Source organism: Perna viridis, chromosome 8 (genome assembly GCF_037379345.1).
Source record: "Perna viridis isolate PV_CMFRI_1.1 ecotype Kerala chromosome 8, ASM3737934v1, whole genome shotgun sequence".
Classification (NCBI taxonomy): Eukaryota; Metazoa; Mollusca; class Bivalvia; order Mytilida; family Mytilidae; genus Perna; species Perna viridis.
The window spans coordinates 1,769,753-1,791,284 of NC_142452.1; the positions used below are offsets into that span (position 1 = coordinate 1,769,753).

Below are 21,532 nucleotides of genomic sequence, written 5' to 3' on the forward strand. Positions count from 1 at the left end.
TCATCATGTGCTTCACATGTTGAACGAATCGTCGTACAAACACCGTTTTTCCACTTCCGGTGGGTCCTGCTATGACACTGGTAAAGGGATGGGCCCAGGGCATGAAATTGTCGTCCAAGTATCCTTTGGGTACGTCGAAAGCAAGGGGATCGTCTGTCGGATGTATGAAAAAGTTTTCGTTAGCTGTGTCCTTGGGTAAGCTTTCTTGAGTTTCATCCTGGATCGATTGGCGTAGCCCTTTCATCGAAGTATAAGGGTCTTGGCGTAGTACATTCATCAAAGTCTCTTGGTTTTCTTTCCTCAAAGCATATTGGTGTAGTTCTGTCATCAAAGTATCGTAGTCCGAAAAACCAGTTTGCATCGATTCTGTCTTTCTAAGGTTGCCTATTGCTCGACCGTATTGGTCTGTTTGCATGGTTCTCGTAGCGTGATAGACGCAGTGATCCTTGCGATGGTCTAGAATAAAGAGAACACCTGGTTTCACTCCGATGGGATACACCAATTAAAGCTTGGTATCCATGAGTTTTCCTAAAATGAAGTTTCATATTATACCTTCTTGTAAGATCATCTTGCATTCTGGATAGGTCGTGGACATCTTGTAAACGACGACCTTCTTCTTCGATAACTGATAAACAAATGATAACAGTTTTTTTTCTTTTACTTTTAAGACAAAATTAATAAGACAATTTTTTGCAAGTCTTCTCGCTGATATTCCTTCCTTACTCTAACCCCACCTTTTGAGGCTATGTTAGGTTCTTTACTTTCTTTCTTTTGACCCCTTAATATTGACTCTTGACTCTTACCCGACTCTTGACTCCGACTCTTGACTGTAACGACTCTTTACTCCGGCTTTTGACTCGTACCCCCGACTCTAACGACTCTTGACTCTTATTCCCGACTCTAACGATTCTTGATTCTTACCCCCTACTCTAACGACTTCTGACTCTAACGATTCTTGTCTCTACTCTACCGATTCTAATTATCTACAATTTCCCCTTCACTCCTCCTAACCGTAACAATTTCTATCCTTAACTCTAAACTTTTAACCTGACATGAGGTTTAACACTAGATGGTTATTTCTTTAACAATAACATTCATAACACAAAGGTCTAACAGAAGGCTCAACCAATACAAAACCTTCGATAGACACAAGTAAGCCTCCGCAATTCTGAAGATTCAACCCTAACTCTATCATTAACCTTTTTTTTCAACTAACTTTATTCGACCTCAAGTGTATCTCCTTCTTCAACCGTGACTTAATCGATAAACTATTTCTCACATTTATTGGCCATAGTCCTAAACCTAACCTTAGACAAATAGCATGGCTTGACCCTAACCCTAAATATAAACCTAAGCCTAACCCTTTACTTAATCATACCCCTAAGCCTAACCCGAACCTAGATCTAACGTTTAACTCTAACCTTCTTGACACTGGACCTTATCTGAAACTTTTACCCTAAAAGATGAATCATATTGATCTACGGTTCCAGACCCTTATATAGTGAAAGGATAGTTCATAAAAAAAGGAGCTATATGGGAAATACAACGAACACCACCAGAAGTCATGTTACCGAGGAACAAAAGGAAGTGATAATTAAATAGATTGAAGAAAAAAACAGCCTTGACGCCAAGAAGACGGCAAGAAGACTCACAGTAAAGCGGAATCATAAGAAAATCGGATCGTGAAATTACTTAATGGGGAAGAACACTTTATGGAACAGACCATTGAGCAGGACCCGATTTTGACGACACCCCGCGACGAATATACGAATATGAGATAGTAAATAAAATATAAAAAAAAATCTTGTTGTGTAATAAATCTACACTAAAGAAAGACCTTACAAAAAGGGTAGCTCAAAACCGATAGCACCTATTAGCAAACGCATAACAAACATATTTACTATCAGAGCCTCATAACACGGGTCAAAGTTTGAGTGTAAGTAACTTGAAAACATACTATAGCAATAAAAAGTTCCTTATAAAAAACCATCATACAATACTTAAACAAAAATAGGGCGAATGAAACAAACCACGAATGAAAATATGGAGAGAAAAATATATTCCGTAGTTGAATGGTTTACCCCCCTAACGGGTCAAATCTAGTACACGCGACATGTAAACACTTAAATTATGAAAAAGAAATCGGTTTACCCGATAGAGCCTCATAACATGTTCAAGGGATGTACGCGACATGCAAATATACTATAGCAGTAAAAAGTTCAATCTCCTTATAATAACAAAAGAAAAACATTAAAGAAGCACACAAGTATCAAAATTAAACAAAAAAGGGCGTAGGAAACGAAGTACGAATGAAAATATGGAGAGAAAAATATCAACAAACCAATGGTTTACCCCTATAACGGGTCAAATCTAGTACACGCGACATGTAAACAGTGAAAATATGAAAAAAGGAATTTACCCATTAGAGCCCCATAACACGGATAAAATCGATGAAAAAGTTGAGTGGGTCTGTAATAGGTGATGAAATGGTCGACTATACAAATCCGAAATGAAAGGCAGTACACCATTCAAAAGCTATTAACGTTCCAAATGTGAATCTTACAATTTTCAGGATAATCATTAGTGGTTAGCCAAAATTTCAAACTGAATAGAAAAAATATTAAACATAATTAAACAAACAACAATGATAAAAATTATTTCCTTGTTGTAAACATTGCACAATACGTCCTTAAACCTGTAATGTATTCATCAAGCGGAATAAAAACAGTTAAAAATCAATACATGGGCTATTGAAATCACCAGTAAAATGGAAAATTTCAAACATCTGTCTAATCCGTGAGATATCTATTCAAATTACACAATCCATTGAACACAAAGAAGTTCAAATCAAAATTTAAAATCTATTCAAAGTGCCCATTCAATTATTACACAAAGACAATGAAATTACAAATAATTTACAAAAATAATTAAAAACGATTAAAGAAAATGAAAAAAGAAAAAAAAGCAATATAATCAAAGAAAGATAACTCCTGTCATAATACACCCCCTTTTTATGCTTACCTGTTTAAAGTATATAATGACACTAATTAGGACACTTAACGAGGATACCTATGGAGGTCGTTTCCGTCTCCCAAACTTTAAGACCCCCTATCCTGCGTCAAAAGGCCCCCATGTTCCCTTTATTGATCCCCCATCTAATTCCACTTCCGGTCATACCCAAGGTCCACTTCCGATCCCCTTCCTCTACCGGTCCACAGTCACCGGATGTGACGTCATGCGCATGCGCATTTGGGTACTCCAACCGAGAAATACGACCTGAAACGTGCATGCTTACTACTCTTCTTTTTCTATTTTTGTACATTGATAGTAATCAAATCGGCGTTTATATAGTAGTTAACGTCCTTTGACTAAGTCAACGAAGTTGTTGAAAAGAATAACCCAGAGCTATAATGTGTAAATTCTGCTATAATTTCAACTTTTTCAGATGGGTTCCAGTACAGCATTTTGTCAAACTGTACTTTTTAAGCAAAACCAATCATATTTAGGGTAGTCTTAATAAATCGCAACAGTTTGCTGATGGAAACAAAAGTTACCAGGAGTGAAAAAATATCCATCAAGTTCCAAACATCGGTAGAAGTACTCGTACATTACTAGTGAGTACATTACTTGATTATTACATTACTAATGAGTACATTACAAATGAGTACATTACAAATGAGTGCATTATTAGTGCGTCTTCTTTATGTACATATACTATTAAACTTGGTCGTATTGTGCCTGTTTCTCCATATTTTCCCTTTTTTCGCATTGAAACTGCATGATTGTTCGTGAATGATTGTCCAGTTGTTTTTTTTAGTACTAAACGGAAAATTGAATATGCATTTTACACGATTCACAAAGCAATCGGGAGACTTATGTTCACGTAAATCTTTAACAAGCCATGGAACTTACTTGCACAGAAGTCTTACGTAAGCTTTGTGAAACGATGCCCTGTTGATAATAGAAAAATAGTGTTAAGACATTTCGCACAGCTATTTTTCAAAACTGGAGAAAATTAAATTCTGCTATAAATATACTTCAAGTAATCAAAATAAAGAACTGCACATATTTGCATAAGAAAAAAGAAAAATTCGGTCACACTCAGTTTTCTTGAAAAAAAAGTTTACTGGTTTTTCGCTTCAAATACATATGTGTTGGTTGGACAAAAACTAACTAGTGTCAACACGAAAAAAAAACGAACTGACTTATAGTACATACCTATTTTTGTCTTACTATAAATTTCCATAAAACTTCATAAGGAGAATAAGCATATTATTGTCGTTCAAAATGTCCAGAGGCACAACATTTCAGCTAAACTACTTTAGTGTAGGCGTATTCTTGTTTTGGTGTATGTTTGTTGTATGAGAGCAATTCACGATCTGCTGATTTTTATATCTACGCATGTTAGAAAACTATTTCATTATTAGAAATATAGATTTTGTAGTTTTATGGACAGCCGCTTAAACGCCAAACCAGGACCGACACCGGAAAACCAATATAGGGAGTGCATGTGGCGTTTTTTAAACGAAAATATCCATTAACGAAAAATCTGTAATAATATATTGTAAGTTTTGTTTGAATTATGGTTTAATGGTGATTGAGAGAATTTTGCAAATGACATTTTTATCTCTCCTTAAAAATGTTAGTTAATGAACAAGGAAACTATATATGACAAAGAACCTCTGTAAAAGTACATCTGATATCTTGACCTTGGGTTTCCCGATTCTGATCTAAAGCTGACAAAATATTACATCACAAGCCTAGTGTTCATGACAGAAAATCGTTATTGAAAGTCTGAGTCCTAGCGAAATTGTCACGTCACATCCGGAGCAACATAACTTGACATGTACTGCTTTTATGATTTTGCTCAAGTTATGGCATTGTTAAAGCAGCATAGTATATAAACCGGGTTTGTGGATACCAGTTGGTAAATACACCCAGTTATTCATTTACCTACTCTCATTGGTATTATTTGTTGTCGATCCCTGCCAGATAAACAATAACGTAAGGTTGTCATTTATATCTGATTCAACTATCAGGTCTACCTATTATAGAACCTCACAATTCACGTTGAAACTGAGCATTTTGACTATAATCCGATGAAACCATTAAAAAAATTGCATTTAAGGTTATGGGTCATAGTACTCGTCTAATGCAGAGCTCGGTCAAAATACACATCAATGGGCATTTGGGGATCGACCATTCGAAATTAATTGGGAAAACTAGGATATGATTTGAAATAAGAATAGAAGGCAGGATCAGAGTTCAAGGTTAAAAAAAATCCAAGAGGAGCAACTGGACAGACAGGAGCAGTGTTGGGTATATTAACTAAAAATAAAACAATCCAGGATCGAATAGGATATACATCCAGGACAAAAGAGTTCACCTTATGTCCCTTATCCTCTACTAAAGCAAGCACTTACAATTTACCAGAACTAATCAATCAACCACTATACAAAAGGATATTTAAAAACTGGTTAATTCCGGAAATGGTTCTTTTATGGGTGATTGGGTGGACTATTTTTTAATAAGCAAGACTTCTTTGTGCAATACAATTTTTGAACGTGCAATCATAGTCAAATTCAAATTACGCCAAACACTATATTTTATAATTCAATACAGTCATCTTTCTTGTTAGTGGAGACATTTCGAAAAAACCTAAGTAGTTTAATTGTGCACTAGACAAGACTGTTTTTGCTGTGTACCAATAAGAATACGTAGAATAAAGGCAAAATACATGTAATTACACTCCAGCCTCAAACCACCTTGAAGCATATTAGATCAGTACGACTCTATATTCATTTTTTTCAGAGGACGTTTACCCTACTGCTGCACCTGGTCAATGCTCCAAGATTGAATTGGACACCGGGTTGCTCATTTTCTTTTGCTTCTATGTGCGTGTTAGTTTGTTATTTCACGTCATATTTCTTTGTCTAGTCGTTATCCCTGATTATGTTCTTTTTGATTACCGTTCGAATCTCGATTGCCTTGATCCTTAACCATTTACACCAAGTTTTCTTAAATTCTGGTACATAGCTTTAAAAGGTCTTGCATAGTGTTAATTTTTTCGATCATACTTAACTAAAAAAGTGGACCTTAAATCAAACTTCAAGAAATGAAACTATATAATATTTTAATTAATGTAACAAAATGCAATCAATATACTTGTGATCATGCAAAATGTAATAACAACACAACCAACGTTATAAACAATAAAATCACGATCACCGCAATAAATTTAGTCCCCCTGTCTGCAGCCTCCCGTAATGAAGCTTGTTCCTTTTCATTATGTATCAATCGGCCATCGTTGGCGTCTGTGTGTTCCAATTCCGTAGGTTCCTTGAAAACAAAACATGCAATTAGTTATCTTATGGGTTCGCTAAAGGTTTGTACACTGACGCCTACCGCTGTATAGGCTAGTGTACTGAGGATTACAAGTTGGGTTTCTGGAGTTGTAACCAACTGATATTCAATAATACCAATGCCCAGTTCATGCAAAAAATTAGCATGATATCTATAGTAGTTTTGTAGGGCTTGCACAGCTTGCCGTAAGTTTAAAGGTAGTCTTTCTCAATCTCTAAAGTATCGTCCTTACTGAATCTTAGCAATATATCCTGCTCATGCCAAGACCAAAGATGTGTACTGCTTTTTTTCTATACACCCACAAACATCCAGCAAACATGTCTTATGTCCGCCATTGGTCTATGCCGATAGTTGTTTTAATTTCTAATCAGTTACCCTTAGCAGACTGTTCAATAAGTTTACTTCAGAATGTTAATCATTTAGTACAACATTTTAATTTTCTTCTTTTGTCAGCGGTATTGATGGATCTCTTGTCCGCTGTTAGAACAAACTTGTTCAATCTTGAAACTGTATTGATTTGAAATAAAAGCTCTTTATTATTGCCTTTTTGGGTCAAACATTTGATTATCTGACTTATTTCTTGTGACCTTGCTACATAGAGCATACTGTCATCTCAATATTCAAACGGATTAACATAAACATTTGACAAAGTCATAGAAATGGTGGATAAAAAACATATACAGGTACCAACCCAAATATAACTACCAACGACCCAGTGCCATTATAATGGAATGGTAACTTCCTAAACCGATGTTCCTGCTGAGCTCATAGAGGTTGATGGCTTGGAGGTAGAATGAAGTGATTTATGATCATTTTCTATAATTTTTTATACATTATTTTAGTTGTCTTTTTCGATTTTCTTGGCATTGATATTTGAATTTTGAGTATTGTTTTCTCCGGTACACGAAATACTACATGTAATTCTTCTCAGTCTTCTTAATGTTCGAGACCAAGTTAAAACGTTTCACTAAATTAATGTTTGAACCGAATATGTTCATTTATTTTTTGCTGGAATTCATATTACTAGTGGGTTAGATTTTTGTGTGACGTCTTTTTCTTACTTTCAGTTTTAGATCATCGGCTAGGAGGGGCCATCGTGCACCCCTCCCACTCATCAACTTCATAATGATTTTCATGTGTCTTTATACATGTACCTCTTATTTACGAATCAATTTGTCGCCAAAAATATTCTCGGATTCTTTTTTAGTATAAGCCTATCTTTATACCCCAACAGGTAAAACCAGATTTTCTGACTCCATTGTTCGAGCGTCACCCCTGGGACATCCAATATAAATTAACTGAATATACATAGGTATAATCATGCAGCACAATGTTTGAGATCTTCAGTGGGAACAAACAACTGCGTTAACACGGTTATTGAGTGACATGTACCCCTGCCACAACGAAGAAAACGCTTAAATTGACAATTTTGTAAATGTCAAATCTTCTGGAGTATTGGTGTACCAATAAAAAAAATTACTCATATGGATTGTTTTGTTTATTATATAACAATTGATACATCTTGTTTTAATGACTTGTGTCGATTTTCATTATTATAAGAGTAATCAAGGGAACCAAGATTATAACGGTAATCAAAAGAATGTAAAGCAGGGACAAAGACCGGACATGGAAAACAGACATACACAACAAAGAACATAAAGTAACTAAAATTATACGTACAAAGTAACAAAAGCAAATGAGCAACTCGGACTCCACTAAAAACTTAGAGCATGGAACAGGTGCACCGGTAGGGTAAGCGTCCTCTGCTTTTCTAGAAACACCCGCCGAGTTGCTCATAAAAAGTCAAGTCCGGGGTAGACAAACGAGGAAAGGAAAACTATGACCCGTTGAATAAATCAGTATACACAATAACGATCCACTAGTTCATGATGACGACCATAAAACTTCTGCAGTGATGACTTCAACCTTGTAGCAACATAACCCTGTTCCAGTAGCCTATTTGTTAGAGTTCTAGCAAAAACTCAAGAATGAATGAAAAGTCATCACGTTTGTCGTAAAGTTTGGTCAATAGTTTTCCTTTACCATCGATTTCTGAGTGTAGATCAAGATATGAGGCTGACTTCAAAGTGTCTGTAGTATTCTTTATCTCAAATTCTTTGGGGTAGTTGCGATGTTTCAAATCTCCGAAATTAGGATTGTTTAAAGATAATACGTCATTTACATAGCGGAAACAGAGATTAAAGGATCTAGCCAAACGATATTCTTTCCTTCGGATCAGATCAGCTATAAAGTCAGCCTCATAAGAGTGAAGGAATAGGTCAGCACAAAGGAGCACAATTTGTTCCCATTGGAATGCCTACCGTTTGTTGAAAAACACATCCACCATCTGGACAAATATGTTGTCGATTAAAAATTCCAGCAATTTGTTAACATCTTCCTCTGTATAGTTGGAAGATGATTGGGAATTATTTCTTACAAAGTATGAGGAATCTCTACCAAGAACTTTATATTTGTATCTAGGTGTACCACCTTTTTTGGAAAAAACAACGATGTATAATGTTTTTAAGTCGGAATTTTAACTGAGTATGGGAATAAAAGTATACAGTATTTAAAAAAATCATAGGTTTTAATGCTATTATATGCAGATAATAGTCTTGAACTGATCGTCTCCAAAAGATCTTTCGAATCACTGAATGGCTCAAAATGGTATTTCTATTTTTTTCATAAGTAGTCCAATAAATTCGACTCTACAAGTTATTGCATGACGAAAATATCTCAAATTGGGTATCATTTGATAGATAATGCAATTTTCTACATCTAGATTCCAAAAAAGCTTATTTTCATGTAAGATTTTTTTCTAGAACATTGAAAATATTACCTTTTCTACATGATAACAGATTTCAGTATGAAATAAAAAGCTCATTCACACATATCAACACTGTAAACGTACATTTTTGGCATACGTATCTTAAATAACGATATATCCAACATATCTGTTTAGTTTTAGGCGCTTAGTTTTTCTTCTATTTCACACAAGCTTTCAAATGAGTCCAAGTAAAATATATTGGAATTATTAGAACTACTTAAAGGTTAAAAAATTGCCACCCTACTCCTGAAAAAACCACCTCAACATGAACGAGAATGCAAAGTTTTTTTTATATATATAAACACTGTAAAAAGACAAATCTGGTTCTATTGTTACAATTATCGATGTATCCAACCGCCATTTCAAGCCATTAAAACGTAATTTCAAGGTCACAAAAATGACCCTATCTAAAAATGGGATTTTCGGAATTTTGTATTTATGGCATTTATTTTTAAAATAACGATGTATCCAACAAATTTGTTCAGTTTAAGGCGCTTAGTTTTTTCTTCTATTTCCCCCATTTGTTTGTCAATTTGTTAAAATATCGTAGTTTAAACAAGCTTTTATATGAAACAGTACCTTCATATAGTGTCTTAGCTTTCAAATGGGCCCAAACAATATTTATTATTACAACTAAGTTTAAGTGAAAAATTGCTGCCCCTACCCATGAAAAGGCCTTAAATATGTTTTTCAATTATTCACCACTTTAAATGATCACAAGACAGCTAAGATGCTATATGTATTGTATTTGAATGTATAAAAGCCTGTTTGAAATACAACAAGTCCGAAATTTTCCATTTCTAGATAAGGTCATTATTTTGACCCGTATGAACCAATGTAACTTGTCTTTTACAGTGTTTATATGCTAATACAAAGCAGGAATAGGGCGTTAATTTTTCACCTAATTGGAGTTGAAATAGTTCAAATATTTATTACATGGGAAAGTTAAGACACTATATAAAGGTACTGTGTCATAAAGCTCGTTTGAACTACGGGTTTCAACAAATCGACAAAAACGAATGGAATAGAAGAAAATATGAAATTCTGAAACAGTGAAGGTATGTGTGAATGGTTATTTTATCTTATACTGAAGCCTGTTTTCTAAATTCTGACAATGAAAATCGACAAAAGTCCTTAAAGAACCCCAGAAGTATTGTGATAGTAAGAAACAGAAAATTCCAGATTTGTCTTTTTTTACTGTAGCATCAATACTCTAGGGGTTCCGACATTGACAAAAAACATATGTCAATTTCAGCAATTTTATTCGTGGGGGTACATATATTGCATATAACGCAATAACCGTTAGTGCATCCTAGTACCGTTGGAAGCTAGCATATTAGGTCGCCTGATGATGCCTATAAATGTAAATTTACTTCCTTTTTGTAGAAAGAATAGGATTGAAGAATAAAACAACCCAAACATTTTTGTTTTTTGCCTCAACGAGGTATTAAAAGTGGTAAAAAAAAAATGCTTCAATTAATTGTTTGGCGATTCTTGAATGGGAGGTATTAGTAAACGCGAAAATCATATTTGAGTTGATGAGTGGTGGGGGAGCATGAGGGTTATCTCAGCCCAGGAACTATTTTTTATATGTAATATGTTTTGTTCAGTTCGCTACATTGTGTTTCTTGTTTCATGTGTTCACGTGTAGGCCACGTTTTTTGACGTATTTGATTACGTGTATGCCACGTTTTTGGATTTTGACGTATTTGATCACACTGCTAACGTTCCGTTATGGCCGATATTAAGTAAGTCCTGACACAGTGGTGGCCCACATTACACACAATGATAGTAATAATTTTCCAGGTGACACTTACCACTGTGATTTCACATTTCTCCACTTCAGGACTACTACATCTATTTACAAGTTCATATTTACAACCAGTTGCACGTTTAGATTTTGATGAATTTCTAGCTGTTCCATTGCCACTGGGTCCGGGTTGAGGTGATGAGGATCTAGAGGGGGTCCGATGACCATCAGCGGGAGGTTTTTGAATGCTTCCATTACACACAATGGGGTTTGAATTGTTAAGAAAGGGTTTGGAATGTGAGTCTTGCATCGGTATGAATTCTTTAAAGTCCTTTTTTGTGGACTCATTTTTCCGTTTGGTGTAAAGTCCAAACGTCGAAAATGATTTTTGAATACTCTTCGAAAGCAGTTTAGCACGACTTTCACGTTTTGGCGAATTATCTTTGCTAGTTCTACTACTGCTCATAGAGTCCCTTTTTGGTGAACTTTCCTTTGAACATAGTGAAACGTCACCGTTAATCCTTTTCGGTGAAGTTTCTATCGAGGACATCGACAAATCCCCGTTGGCATTGTGGTGAAATATTGTTCCGTGGCCATTTTTCGTTTTGAATGGCTTATCTTCCACTGCACTCGGCGGATAAACTGAGATCACGTCTATTGGCTGCTGTGGTCCAACATCTGTTTCTGGAGCTTCTATTACTTCCGGTAAACTACTAGGCAAACTTGTAGTGGAAACTGGATATTCCAGTGCCAGCTGATAATGCTGTGATGGCAATGAATGTTCTACAAAAATAAAAATGAAAATTGAAATCAGTTGTATGTTTGTTGATGAGCGATGATGTTAACATTACATATTGATGCATGTACATATGAACAGGGTGTAAATGATCCTTCCGATAGAAATTAAAACATACGGTATTTCAAAATCTTTCAAATTCATCCTCTGATCACGTTTTTTTTTCTTTTCATATCAACGCTATTATAGCTCAGAAACACATCAGCAACTAGAAAGTACTTCTCACATAGTAACGCCTTTAAAATGAATTACTTTTTTTAAACGCATCATAGTTTTACTTTATTTAGGTGACAGTACTGTCACAAATTTTGTTACAATCTTGTTTTAGTCCTTAGTAAAACTGCATCACTATGTATGAGTTTTGTTTTTATTTTCACTTCAATACAGTTCACTACACAAAAACCCTATTATCAGTTGCCGAGATGATGTTAATGTTCCCATCAGTTTACGAAATGATGTAAATATTTCCCGTCAGTTGACGAAATGATGCAAATATTCCCGTCAGTTGACGAGATGATGTTAATGTTTCCAATCAGTTGATGAGATGGTGTTAATGTTTCCCATAAATTCAGTAAAACAACGAACCGTACAATCTTCGATACATCACATGATGTATAACCCATGAAAATATCTTAAAACCACAGAGCTTCTTAGTCTACAGAAATCTATCTGACCCAGATACATAATTTACATAACATTTATGTTTATGATTTGGTCTGAAGTGATAAATAATAAAAGTTTTTGGTAATGATAACAGTCCCTTAGATGATGGAACTTTGGATCAGGACATTGATTTTATTAATGCATGTATGCAGAGTCATAAAACACTCTGATGTGTTTAGACATGTAATCATTTTACCTATTATTAAGCAGTTGTCCAATAAAATTGTAATTCAAACTCATCAGAAAGTGGCTTTCTAGAATAACAGTTTTGGTAATATATAAAGGAATTTATTTTTAAAATTAAAAAAAAAAAATGAACAAATAAGTTAACGTGATTTTCTCCCCTTTTTGAGAACGACTCGAAGCCCGTCTCATCGATTCAATCTAAATATATAGAGGTTAATTTTGTGTATCACATTTTAAATTTTACAGATCACAAATTGTTGGTTGTCCTATACTACATCTTCATTTTCAAAATTTGGTTATAAGGAGGACACGAACATAAATTTTAAAAACGAATATCAAAGACATATTTTAATGATTATCCGGTATAAACTTTTGAATTAATTCGTTCATGTGCCTAGAAAACCCAAACTTTAGTTCATGCATTGATTGAACTCTTGTATCAAATGTTGATAGCGCAAATCAAAATAATATTCAAATGATATTTTTATAACAAGTTTCTTGCCGTTTTGAATAAAGTCATAGTATCAGATCACTGACTTTTCTTAAAATGTGTTTAGAAACATCTATTAAGTTAAAATGTGTAAATATTGCGGCTTTAGTCAAGGTCCAGTGCTAATTCAAACTAAGATTAAGGAAATGATGCTTGTATATGTTTAGAAATGATACTATGACCTTGAAAATTTTCCTGCTAAACATTCGTCTTGTTATTATTTGTCTCACACGATTAATATAACAATATGATATGTGGTATGATTGCCAATGAGACAGTCAGCCACCAAAAGCCAAACATCGAACAATTAAACTTCTACAGGTCACCAAACGGTATTCAATGATGGGCAAAACACATACTATAAAACAAGCTGTAAAATGTGAAACTAATCATAAAATACGAAAGTCGACCTCTATAAAAAAAAACGTAAAACGAATAACAATAAACATAAAAACAGTGATGACCACATGACTTCCTTGCCTTCGGATCGGTATATTAAGTATTAGGTAGCATTAAACATCTTTGTGAGGGCAATAAGACAACTATCACAACAAGGAACATTTTTCTTACCGATAAAAAGTTCATATTAATTCATAAAGAATTAAAATAATAGTTTGAAATTTCATTTTTTAATCTTGTAGTATTACTGTTTTATTTTTTACAATTCATCATTAAAAGTCTTCTAGTCTGTTAATTAAAGATGTCTGAGTATTTTGTTAATTAATAGGTCCTAAGTTTTTTTGTTAATTAAAGGTATCTGATTTTTTTTTGTTCATTGAAACATGTCTAAAATAATTCCACTGAACTAATATCATATACTAGAGTCATTTAGAAACAACACACACACACATACACATACATACACATACACACATAACTTGGCGAGAATTAAACTAACAATCATTTTCTTAACCCGCCAACAGAAGCACACATATACACTCTCATTTGTACATTATAAGCAATGCACCTATCGTTTTAGAACATTAAATAATACGATCAAATATAAAAATAAAGTCATTTCTTAAAACAAAAGTTATACAATGTTATTATTTATAAAGTGCAAACATTCCCTAGAGAAATCAAGACAAATAGTATATGTTAATCAGTTAGAATGATTAAGTCTAAATAAATACAAAAATAATTGTACACATTTATCAGGTACAAGCTTGTACGAAGAAACACGTGCAGTTCTATATACAACAGAATAATATAGGTGTCGCACATATAAATTCTTTCAAAATAGAGCAATATAAGGCTTTATCATACTGTAACACATTTTGGCATATTCAATAAAATAGAAATTAAAATTTAGTCCAATTCCAAGCAAAAGAACAACCCGATGCCAATTAAAAAGTAAACAACCATAAACTGTACAAAAGGGAATTTAAACATTGTGTCTTGAACAATTTATTTAGGCAAGGTACCTTATTGAATATCTGCACATTTTACTTACATTTTAATATCCTATCAATGTCCAAATCGTGTAGTGGTTATAACAGACAGAGAAAGTATAGGATTTTATTTTTTTTTAATATTTGTGATATTAAAAGCAGTTCAGTAAGAATACAGGATATGTTACAGATAGATAAAACATAAAATTCAGTACCGAATACAAGATAGAATATCACAGCCATTCCCGAATACAAGATAGAATATTACAGTCAATCCCGCATGTGAGATAAAATATCACAGTCAACCCGGAATACAAGATATAGTATCACAGTCAATCCCGAATATGAGATAAAATATCACAGTCAATCCTTTATATAAGTACTGTCAGCCCCGGATACTAAATGAAATATCACAGTCAATCCTTTATATAAGTACTGTCAGTCCCGAATACTAAATGAAATATCACAGTCAATCCTTTATATAAGTACTGTCAGTCCCGGAAATGAAATATCACAGTCAATCCTAATATAAGTACTGTCAGTCCCGGATACTAAATGAAATATCACAGTCAATCCTTTATGTAAGTACTGTCAGTCCCGGATACTAAATGAAATATCACAGTCAATCCTTTATATAAGTACTGTCAGTCCCGGATACTAAATGAAATATCACATTCCACTCCGAATAAACATAAATAATCAATCCCGATTATAAGATAACATTTCAAATCATAAACACAATCAGTGCCGAAAAAAAAGGATAAAATATCACAGTCACTTCCGAATACAAAATAGAATATTACAAGCAATCTATCCGAACATGAGATAAACTTTGATAAACATATAAATTGTAACATACAATTTTAAAATAATCGTACCCTACATTAACTACCATTACGATATAAAACCGTAAATCCGGCCAACATCGTGTCATTCGAAAATCCATGACTTCAACATAAACAAATGTAATGGGAAAAGTATACAATTTTCGGGACTTTAACTTAAGTTAACTACTAAAGAGTTGCAAAAAGATTTGTGGATATGTATACACACAGGGTTTCACTTGATGGAAATTCCACAATTTTCCAGACGAATAGATTGAATGTGTTAGTTAAGAACTAAGCGGATTAAGTCTAACGAAGTACAAAATATAAAAGAAAAAAAATCAACAAAAATCTTTGCGTGTACATTTTTATTTTCAATATGACTTAGCCAGTTAAAAATATATAAAATAATAGATAAAACTTGTAGTTAATTGATAAAGGTATAATTGTGTAGGGATTTTAGGGGTCGGCTGAGTTATAGGTCCTCGGCTGGTCCCATTGGTCTTCGGCGTTGCCTCAGACCAATAAGACAAGCCTTGGTCCTATTTAAGAACTAATATGAAAACCACCACGTAATAAAACCATAGACTAGGAAGCTTAAACAGCAAAAACTTTTAACCCCTATACTATAGTATCTGCTTTTAAACAAATAAACAACAAAATAAAATAAAAAAAAAACATTTTAACATATTTACATATATTTAAACATTTTGCATTATAAAATTACTGCAATATTAAGTGACGTAAACTAATATAATGAAAAAATAAAAGACACTTTGTTAATTTATATCCATTATCTTTATTTTTACCTTTAGTAAAGATAATGGGTCATGTTTAGAAATAAATTATACTCTCAGAACTGTTTAACCACCAAGAGCTGTAGTCTATTCGCAGTTTTTTATGGTTGGGAACACAAGAAAAAAAGATGACCATGTCTGCTCATAAATGACGGCTCGACACAAGCAATCGAAGACTATACTAAACGATTAGTAGACTACAGATCTGACAGATATACAATAGGGTGATGATGATCTGTCAGAGATAAATTTCCCAGGAGTTATATAAGATATATAGTAGACAGACAGAGAACGGCTCTGCATTTCTTCCATGTACCGAGAAATGTGTTGAAAAGCTGGACATTTATCGACAAAATAATGAAATGTGGCCAAGAAGTTTTTGGCATACGTTCATATTCGTGTTATACAGTTATATGTGAATATTTTTGTGATGTCTCAACAGTTGAAAGGTTTGGCAATGTTCGGATTAATTACAAAGTACTCAATACTACTTCTTTTCATAAAAATCTTTCTTATATTGATAAACATTGACATTTATTTTCAATTTCGTACTACCGATTGTTACAGACTGTATTTGTAGGGGTAGGAATCTGCAATACTTTACTTTGCCATTCCTTTTGTAACTTATACATACATGTAAAGATTTAAATTACAGGAGTTGAAGGTTTAAAAAAAGCTTGCCGTCTTTGTAGCTTCTTATTTTTATGTTTGAAGTTTATCAGTGAAAATCTTTTTCTTCTGTTTCCAATATAGATTTGCAATTTTGTTTTCTGGATGTTGAATATCATTTTCGTAATGTTTGCTATATGTATACAATTATTTATATTATATAAATGTAAAGTTAGCTGATTGAGCTATATCATATGAAGGTAGTGTCAATTTGAAGCTTTAGTGTTGTGTTAATCTATTATGTACAATGCCTGATTTTTTATGTAAAGTTCAGATTTTGAACTTGACCCTAATGCTGGACATTTAAATCTTATTCATTCTATATTTTCTTAAGCTTGGCATTATAGCTGCACATTCGATAATCTATTCTGGATATACCCTGTTGTCTTTGTTTACAACCATACCAAGTATCAATTATAAGCTTATTATGTTGAGAATCAATAGTTGAAAGTATGACGACAGTAGACATTTAAGAGATCGACTTATTTTCGGCGGGAAAAATTGTCAGGATGATGAAACGTTAAGCATCTTTAAATGAATAAGCCAGAAGGAATTCCGAAGTATCGGATAATCTTGAAAAGCAAACAGCTGGTGGTCTTTTTCGTTAACATCCCCAGTCCGAAAAAATGTTATCCAATAAAAAATTATCTGACCAAAAGTGTTATCCAACGAAAAATTAGGGTCGTTGATTTTATCTAATCGCTGCACGCTATTGACGACTTCCGTTTTCCGTGACAGGTCAAAAGCGGTCAATTTTAGTTCAAAGATTTATTTTCCGCGGGAAAAGTTGTAAGGGGCCTTTCTGAATGGATAAGTCAGAAGGAATTCCGAAGTACCGGAAGACCCCGAAAAGCAAACACCGTGTTCTCTTTTTACGTTACCTTCGCAAGTCCGATGAAGCGTTATCCAATGAAAAATTACCTTACCAAAAGTGTTGTCCAATGAACATTTAGGATTAATGATTTTTATCAAATCACTATATATTATTGCCAACTTCCGTCTTTCGTGACAAGTCAGAAGCAATCAATTTTACATCTCGTCTCGATAGGAAGACGGAAAAAATGCTAGACCTTATACGTTAACTTTTTATTCCTTTTTAATTCAAGGTTTATACGAGGAGATATTTAAGTACTATAATTATGTATTTAACAGAAAATGGCGTATAGAAATACTCATCGAATACATCAGTGTATAAATCCACCAGTATGATTTAAGTTTATACTCGTGTAATTAGTCAATGGCATATCTATTATATACGTGACGGTTGGCAAATTATCAAAAATTAAACTAACACACACAAATCGTACAGAATGATAAACATTAAAAAGAACTAAACAGTAAAGGAGTAAGTCAAGACAAGAGGCAAACTTGATGCATAAATTTTTTTCGTTTGATTCTCTATTTAGAATAGTGATTTATAAAAACTTTTTTTAAGTGTAAAAAAATGGGGAATCGTTAATCAGGCACAAAATTTGCACACAAAAAACAAGAAAATATACAGATTACAGAGAGTGAAAACAAGAATATCTATGACCAAGATAACTGAGGGTACAATGAAGAAGACAAAAACATACATAAGAAAAGAAACATCATGTTCCCGTTTTGCAAGATTTAAATTACACATAATCAAAATTCTCCTAATGCTGCTACTTAAATGAACTGATAACATCCCTTAAGATGGCCTCCGATGTATATAGGATGCTTTCATCTGTGTTTAAGACGCATTCCTCTATGTACAATGTTGATACTTTAGAGTTTAATGGCTACTACCCATGCCAAAAGAAACCTCTATAATAAGCAATGATCCACTATACTTTAGAAAGTTTAATATCTGCAATCCATGGCACAAAAAATCGTTCCTATGTAAAGGGTTATCAAGGGAACAAAGATTCGAGCAAAAAATAAAAGAACATTCTAAAAACAAAGACAAGACAGGGAAAATATATTCACACAACAAAGAACATGAAATGACCGACATAATTCGTACAAAGACACAGAAGTAAATGTGCAACCCTAACTCCACTACAAACTGGGACCTGATGCAAAAGAAGGGGTTAAGCATGCCTTTCATCTGATCATAAAATATAACGTCTAAGATATGTGAAAGAAGAAAGGAAACCAAGAAATCATTAGATAGCCGTCAGCCAAAAATAGGCCAAACTAAGACAACCATTATAGTTCATAATTCATTCATGAGAATTTTCATCCTATATTGAAAAAAAACTTTCGCCCTGGACCCCAATAAAAATGAACAAATTTTGTATAAAAACACCAATTTTAGTTATAAACATGATCCTTCAAATAATTATTGTTTCTGAAAGTTAATATTATCACTAATTTAATCATTGCTGTAAAGAATATACTCGTTTCAGGCATTGAAGGAGTAATCTAACCTATACTTAGAAATCGATGGTAAAGGAAAACTTTACGACAAACGTGATGACTTTTCATTCAGAATTGTCAACTTTCCTTTCATCTGTGGCAACATTCTTTCGGCACCTGCGTATGGAGTGTTCATATCACAACTCATACGTTATGCCAGAGCTTGCCGAAACTACGCAGACTTTATGTATCGCGCTAGAACTCTAACAAATAGGCTTCTGGAACAGGGTTATGTTGCTACAAGATTGAAGTCATCACTACAGAAGTTTTATGGTCGTCATCATGAACCCGTGGATCATTATGGTGTATCCATCTGCACCATGATAACTGATTTATTCAGTGGATCATAGTTTTCCTTTCCTCGTTTGTCTACCCCGGACTTGACTTTTTATGAGCAACTCGGCGGGTGTTTCTAGAAAAGCAGAGGACGCTTACACTACCGATGCACCTGGTCCATGCTCCCAGTTTTTAGTGGAGTCCGAGTTGCTCATTTGCTTTTGTTACTATGTATGTAGGATTTTAGTTACTTTATGTTCTTTGTTGTGTATGTCTGTTTTCCATGTTTGGTCTTTGTCCCTTGATTACATTCTTTTGATTACACTATAACCTTGGTTCCCTTGATTACTTTTTAAGTCGGGATTTTAACTGAGTATGGGAAATAGAAGTATACAGTGTTGAAAAATCATAGGGTTTAATGCTATTATATTCAGATAATAGTCTTGAACTAATTGTTTCCAAAAGATCTTTCGAATTTTTCAGGATCCACATTGAATTAATACCACTACTGGAGTAACAAGTGTGGTAAAGGAATTTTTTTTTAAAACAATTTTTAGGTTGATACAATTCTTAGCCAATTAACCTAAACCATTGTAAAACTATGGCATCCAAATATGCGTTTGTAATATTTGAGTTATTACAAGTAGTTCCTAGCAATTATATATCAACTTGGTATAATAAAAGCAATTACCAGTATATTAATCAGTCTAAAGAAGAGGATTGACCACTAATTACTAAATTATTATCTTCCATATAAATTATAATTTCTTTATTTCTCTTTTAAAAATCGATTTGTGTGTAAATAATGTTAGACTCTATTAAAGTAGAAACCAATGTTTATACTCAATTTTGGTAAAACAGAAATCGTTTCTCTGTAATTCAAATTCATCAGAAATCATAGTCCTTGTATCTCTGAAAAGTTAAAAAAAATAGAAGTTGGTAATATGTTTAATTTAAAATGGTACCAAGATAGATACAATACTAGTATATGTGTTATAGGTTTTTCAGTGTCTTTTTCGATTTATATGTGTTTTCTTTACAAACATGCACTGACAACGCTTTATATGATAAAACTATTTAGGTGTTCTCCTTTAGGCAATAAGGATCAACGCCTAAGATTTCAACGATTTTACAACAGGAGAATTTTTTATTTTCCCCACAAAATCTTTAGATAGTATTCAGTCCTATCTTTCAATATTCTTGTATATAATTTAGCTAATTACTGTTTTGCCTGCAGTTTATCTCATTTATCTTACCATTCAAAAATTGTTTATAACAAGATGAATGGCAATAACAAAATTAGGAACAGATAAAACTCTAGGCAATAGAAAAAAGAATAGTCAAGAAAAAAGTCCGTATAACAAATGGAAATATCAAGGGAAATATTGGAAAGTTGGAAAAAGCAATGGTCCTGACTTGGTACAGTCATTTCCGATAAAATAACAGTGAGTTCAACTTGGTTTTATAGTTTGCTTAACCTCCCGATTCCATTACGGTTGATTTTTCTGGTATATTACAATGTAAACGGGCAATATAAAATTGCTATCGGTCAAAATTGGTTACATGAATTGTCAAAATAATGCAGAAAATATGAACAATAAAATAAGAGAATATAAACTTAATACAATTACAAAACAAGTTCATCAAAGAAGACACCAACATCAAAACAAGTCCTGAACTTTGTGGGGAAGTCGAGTCAAGTTCAAGATGGAAATATTAAGATACAAGTAAAATACAGAAAATAAATTTGTCGACACTATGAAAATCGACTATCTTTAATCTGTTTGTCAAAAACCGAATATTTTTCAAAAATGTTACTCCTTGTATCGCGTATACAACTTACATTAGATTTCTATATTTACTTCGGATTTTATTTTGTATTTTTTTTTAACCTTTAAAAAAGTTCTTGTAACAAAAAGAACACGAGTTTGCCAAAAATCTTTATAATTGGGTAAAAAAATATTTTACTTTAAGGTTCTATGCTAATGTTGCTGTATCATTTTATAGCAAGGTTCACATTAGTTGAGGTTTCGATACCTCTGTAAACAAATAAAACAATTATGCTGAATTGTAAAATGCCCAGATTTTGTTTAAACTATAATAGCAGTAATGGTAATG

At 33.3% G+C, this 21,532-nt stretch overlaps 1 protein-coding gene across 1 annotated transcript in view; it reads right to left on the reverse strand.

The window, feature by feature from the left end:
- Positions 1-6,116: 6,116 nt before the first annotated feature.
- Positions 6,117-21,532, reverse strand: part of LOC148608892 (uncharacterized) — a 30,025-nt gene continuing 14,609 nt past the window's right edge. Inside the window, exons 2-3 of the mRNA XM_088540644.1 lie at positions 11,008-11,723; positions 6,117-6,339 (exon numbers count right to left, since the gene is read on the reverse strand). Of these exons, the coding sequence (XP_088396770.1) occupies positions 6,172-6,339; positions 11,008-11,723 (884 nt within the window). The 3' untranslated portion in view covers positions 6,117-6,171. The remainder of the gene's footprint in view (positions 6,340-11,007; positions 11,724-21,532) is intronic.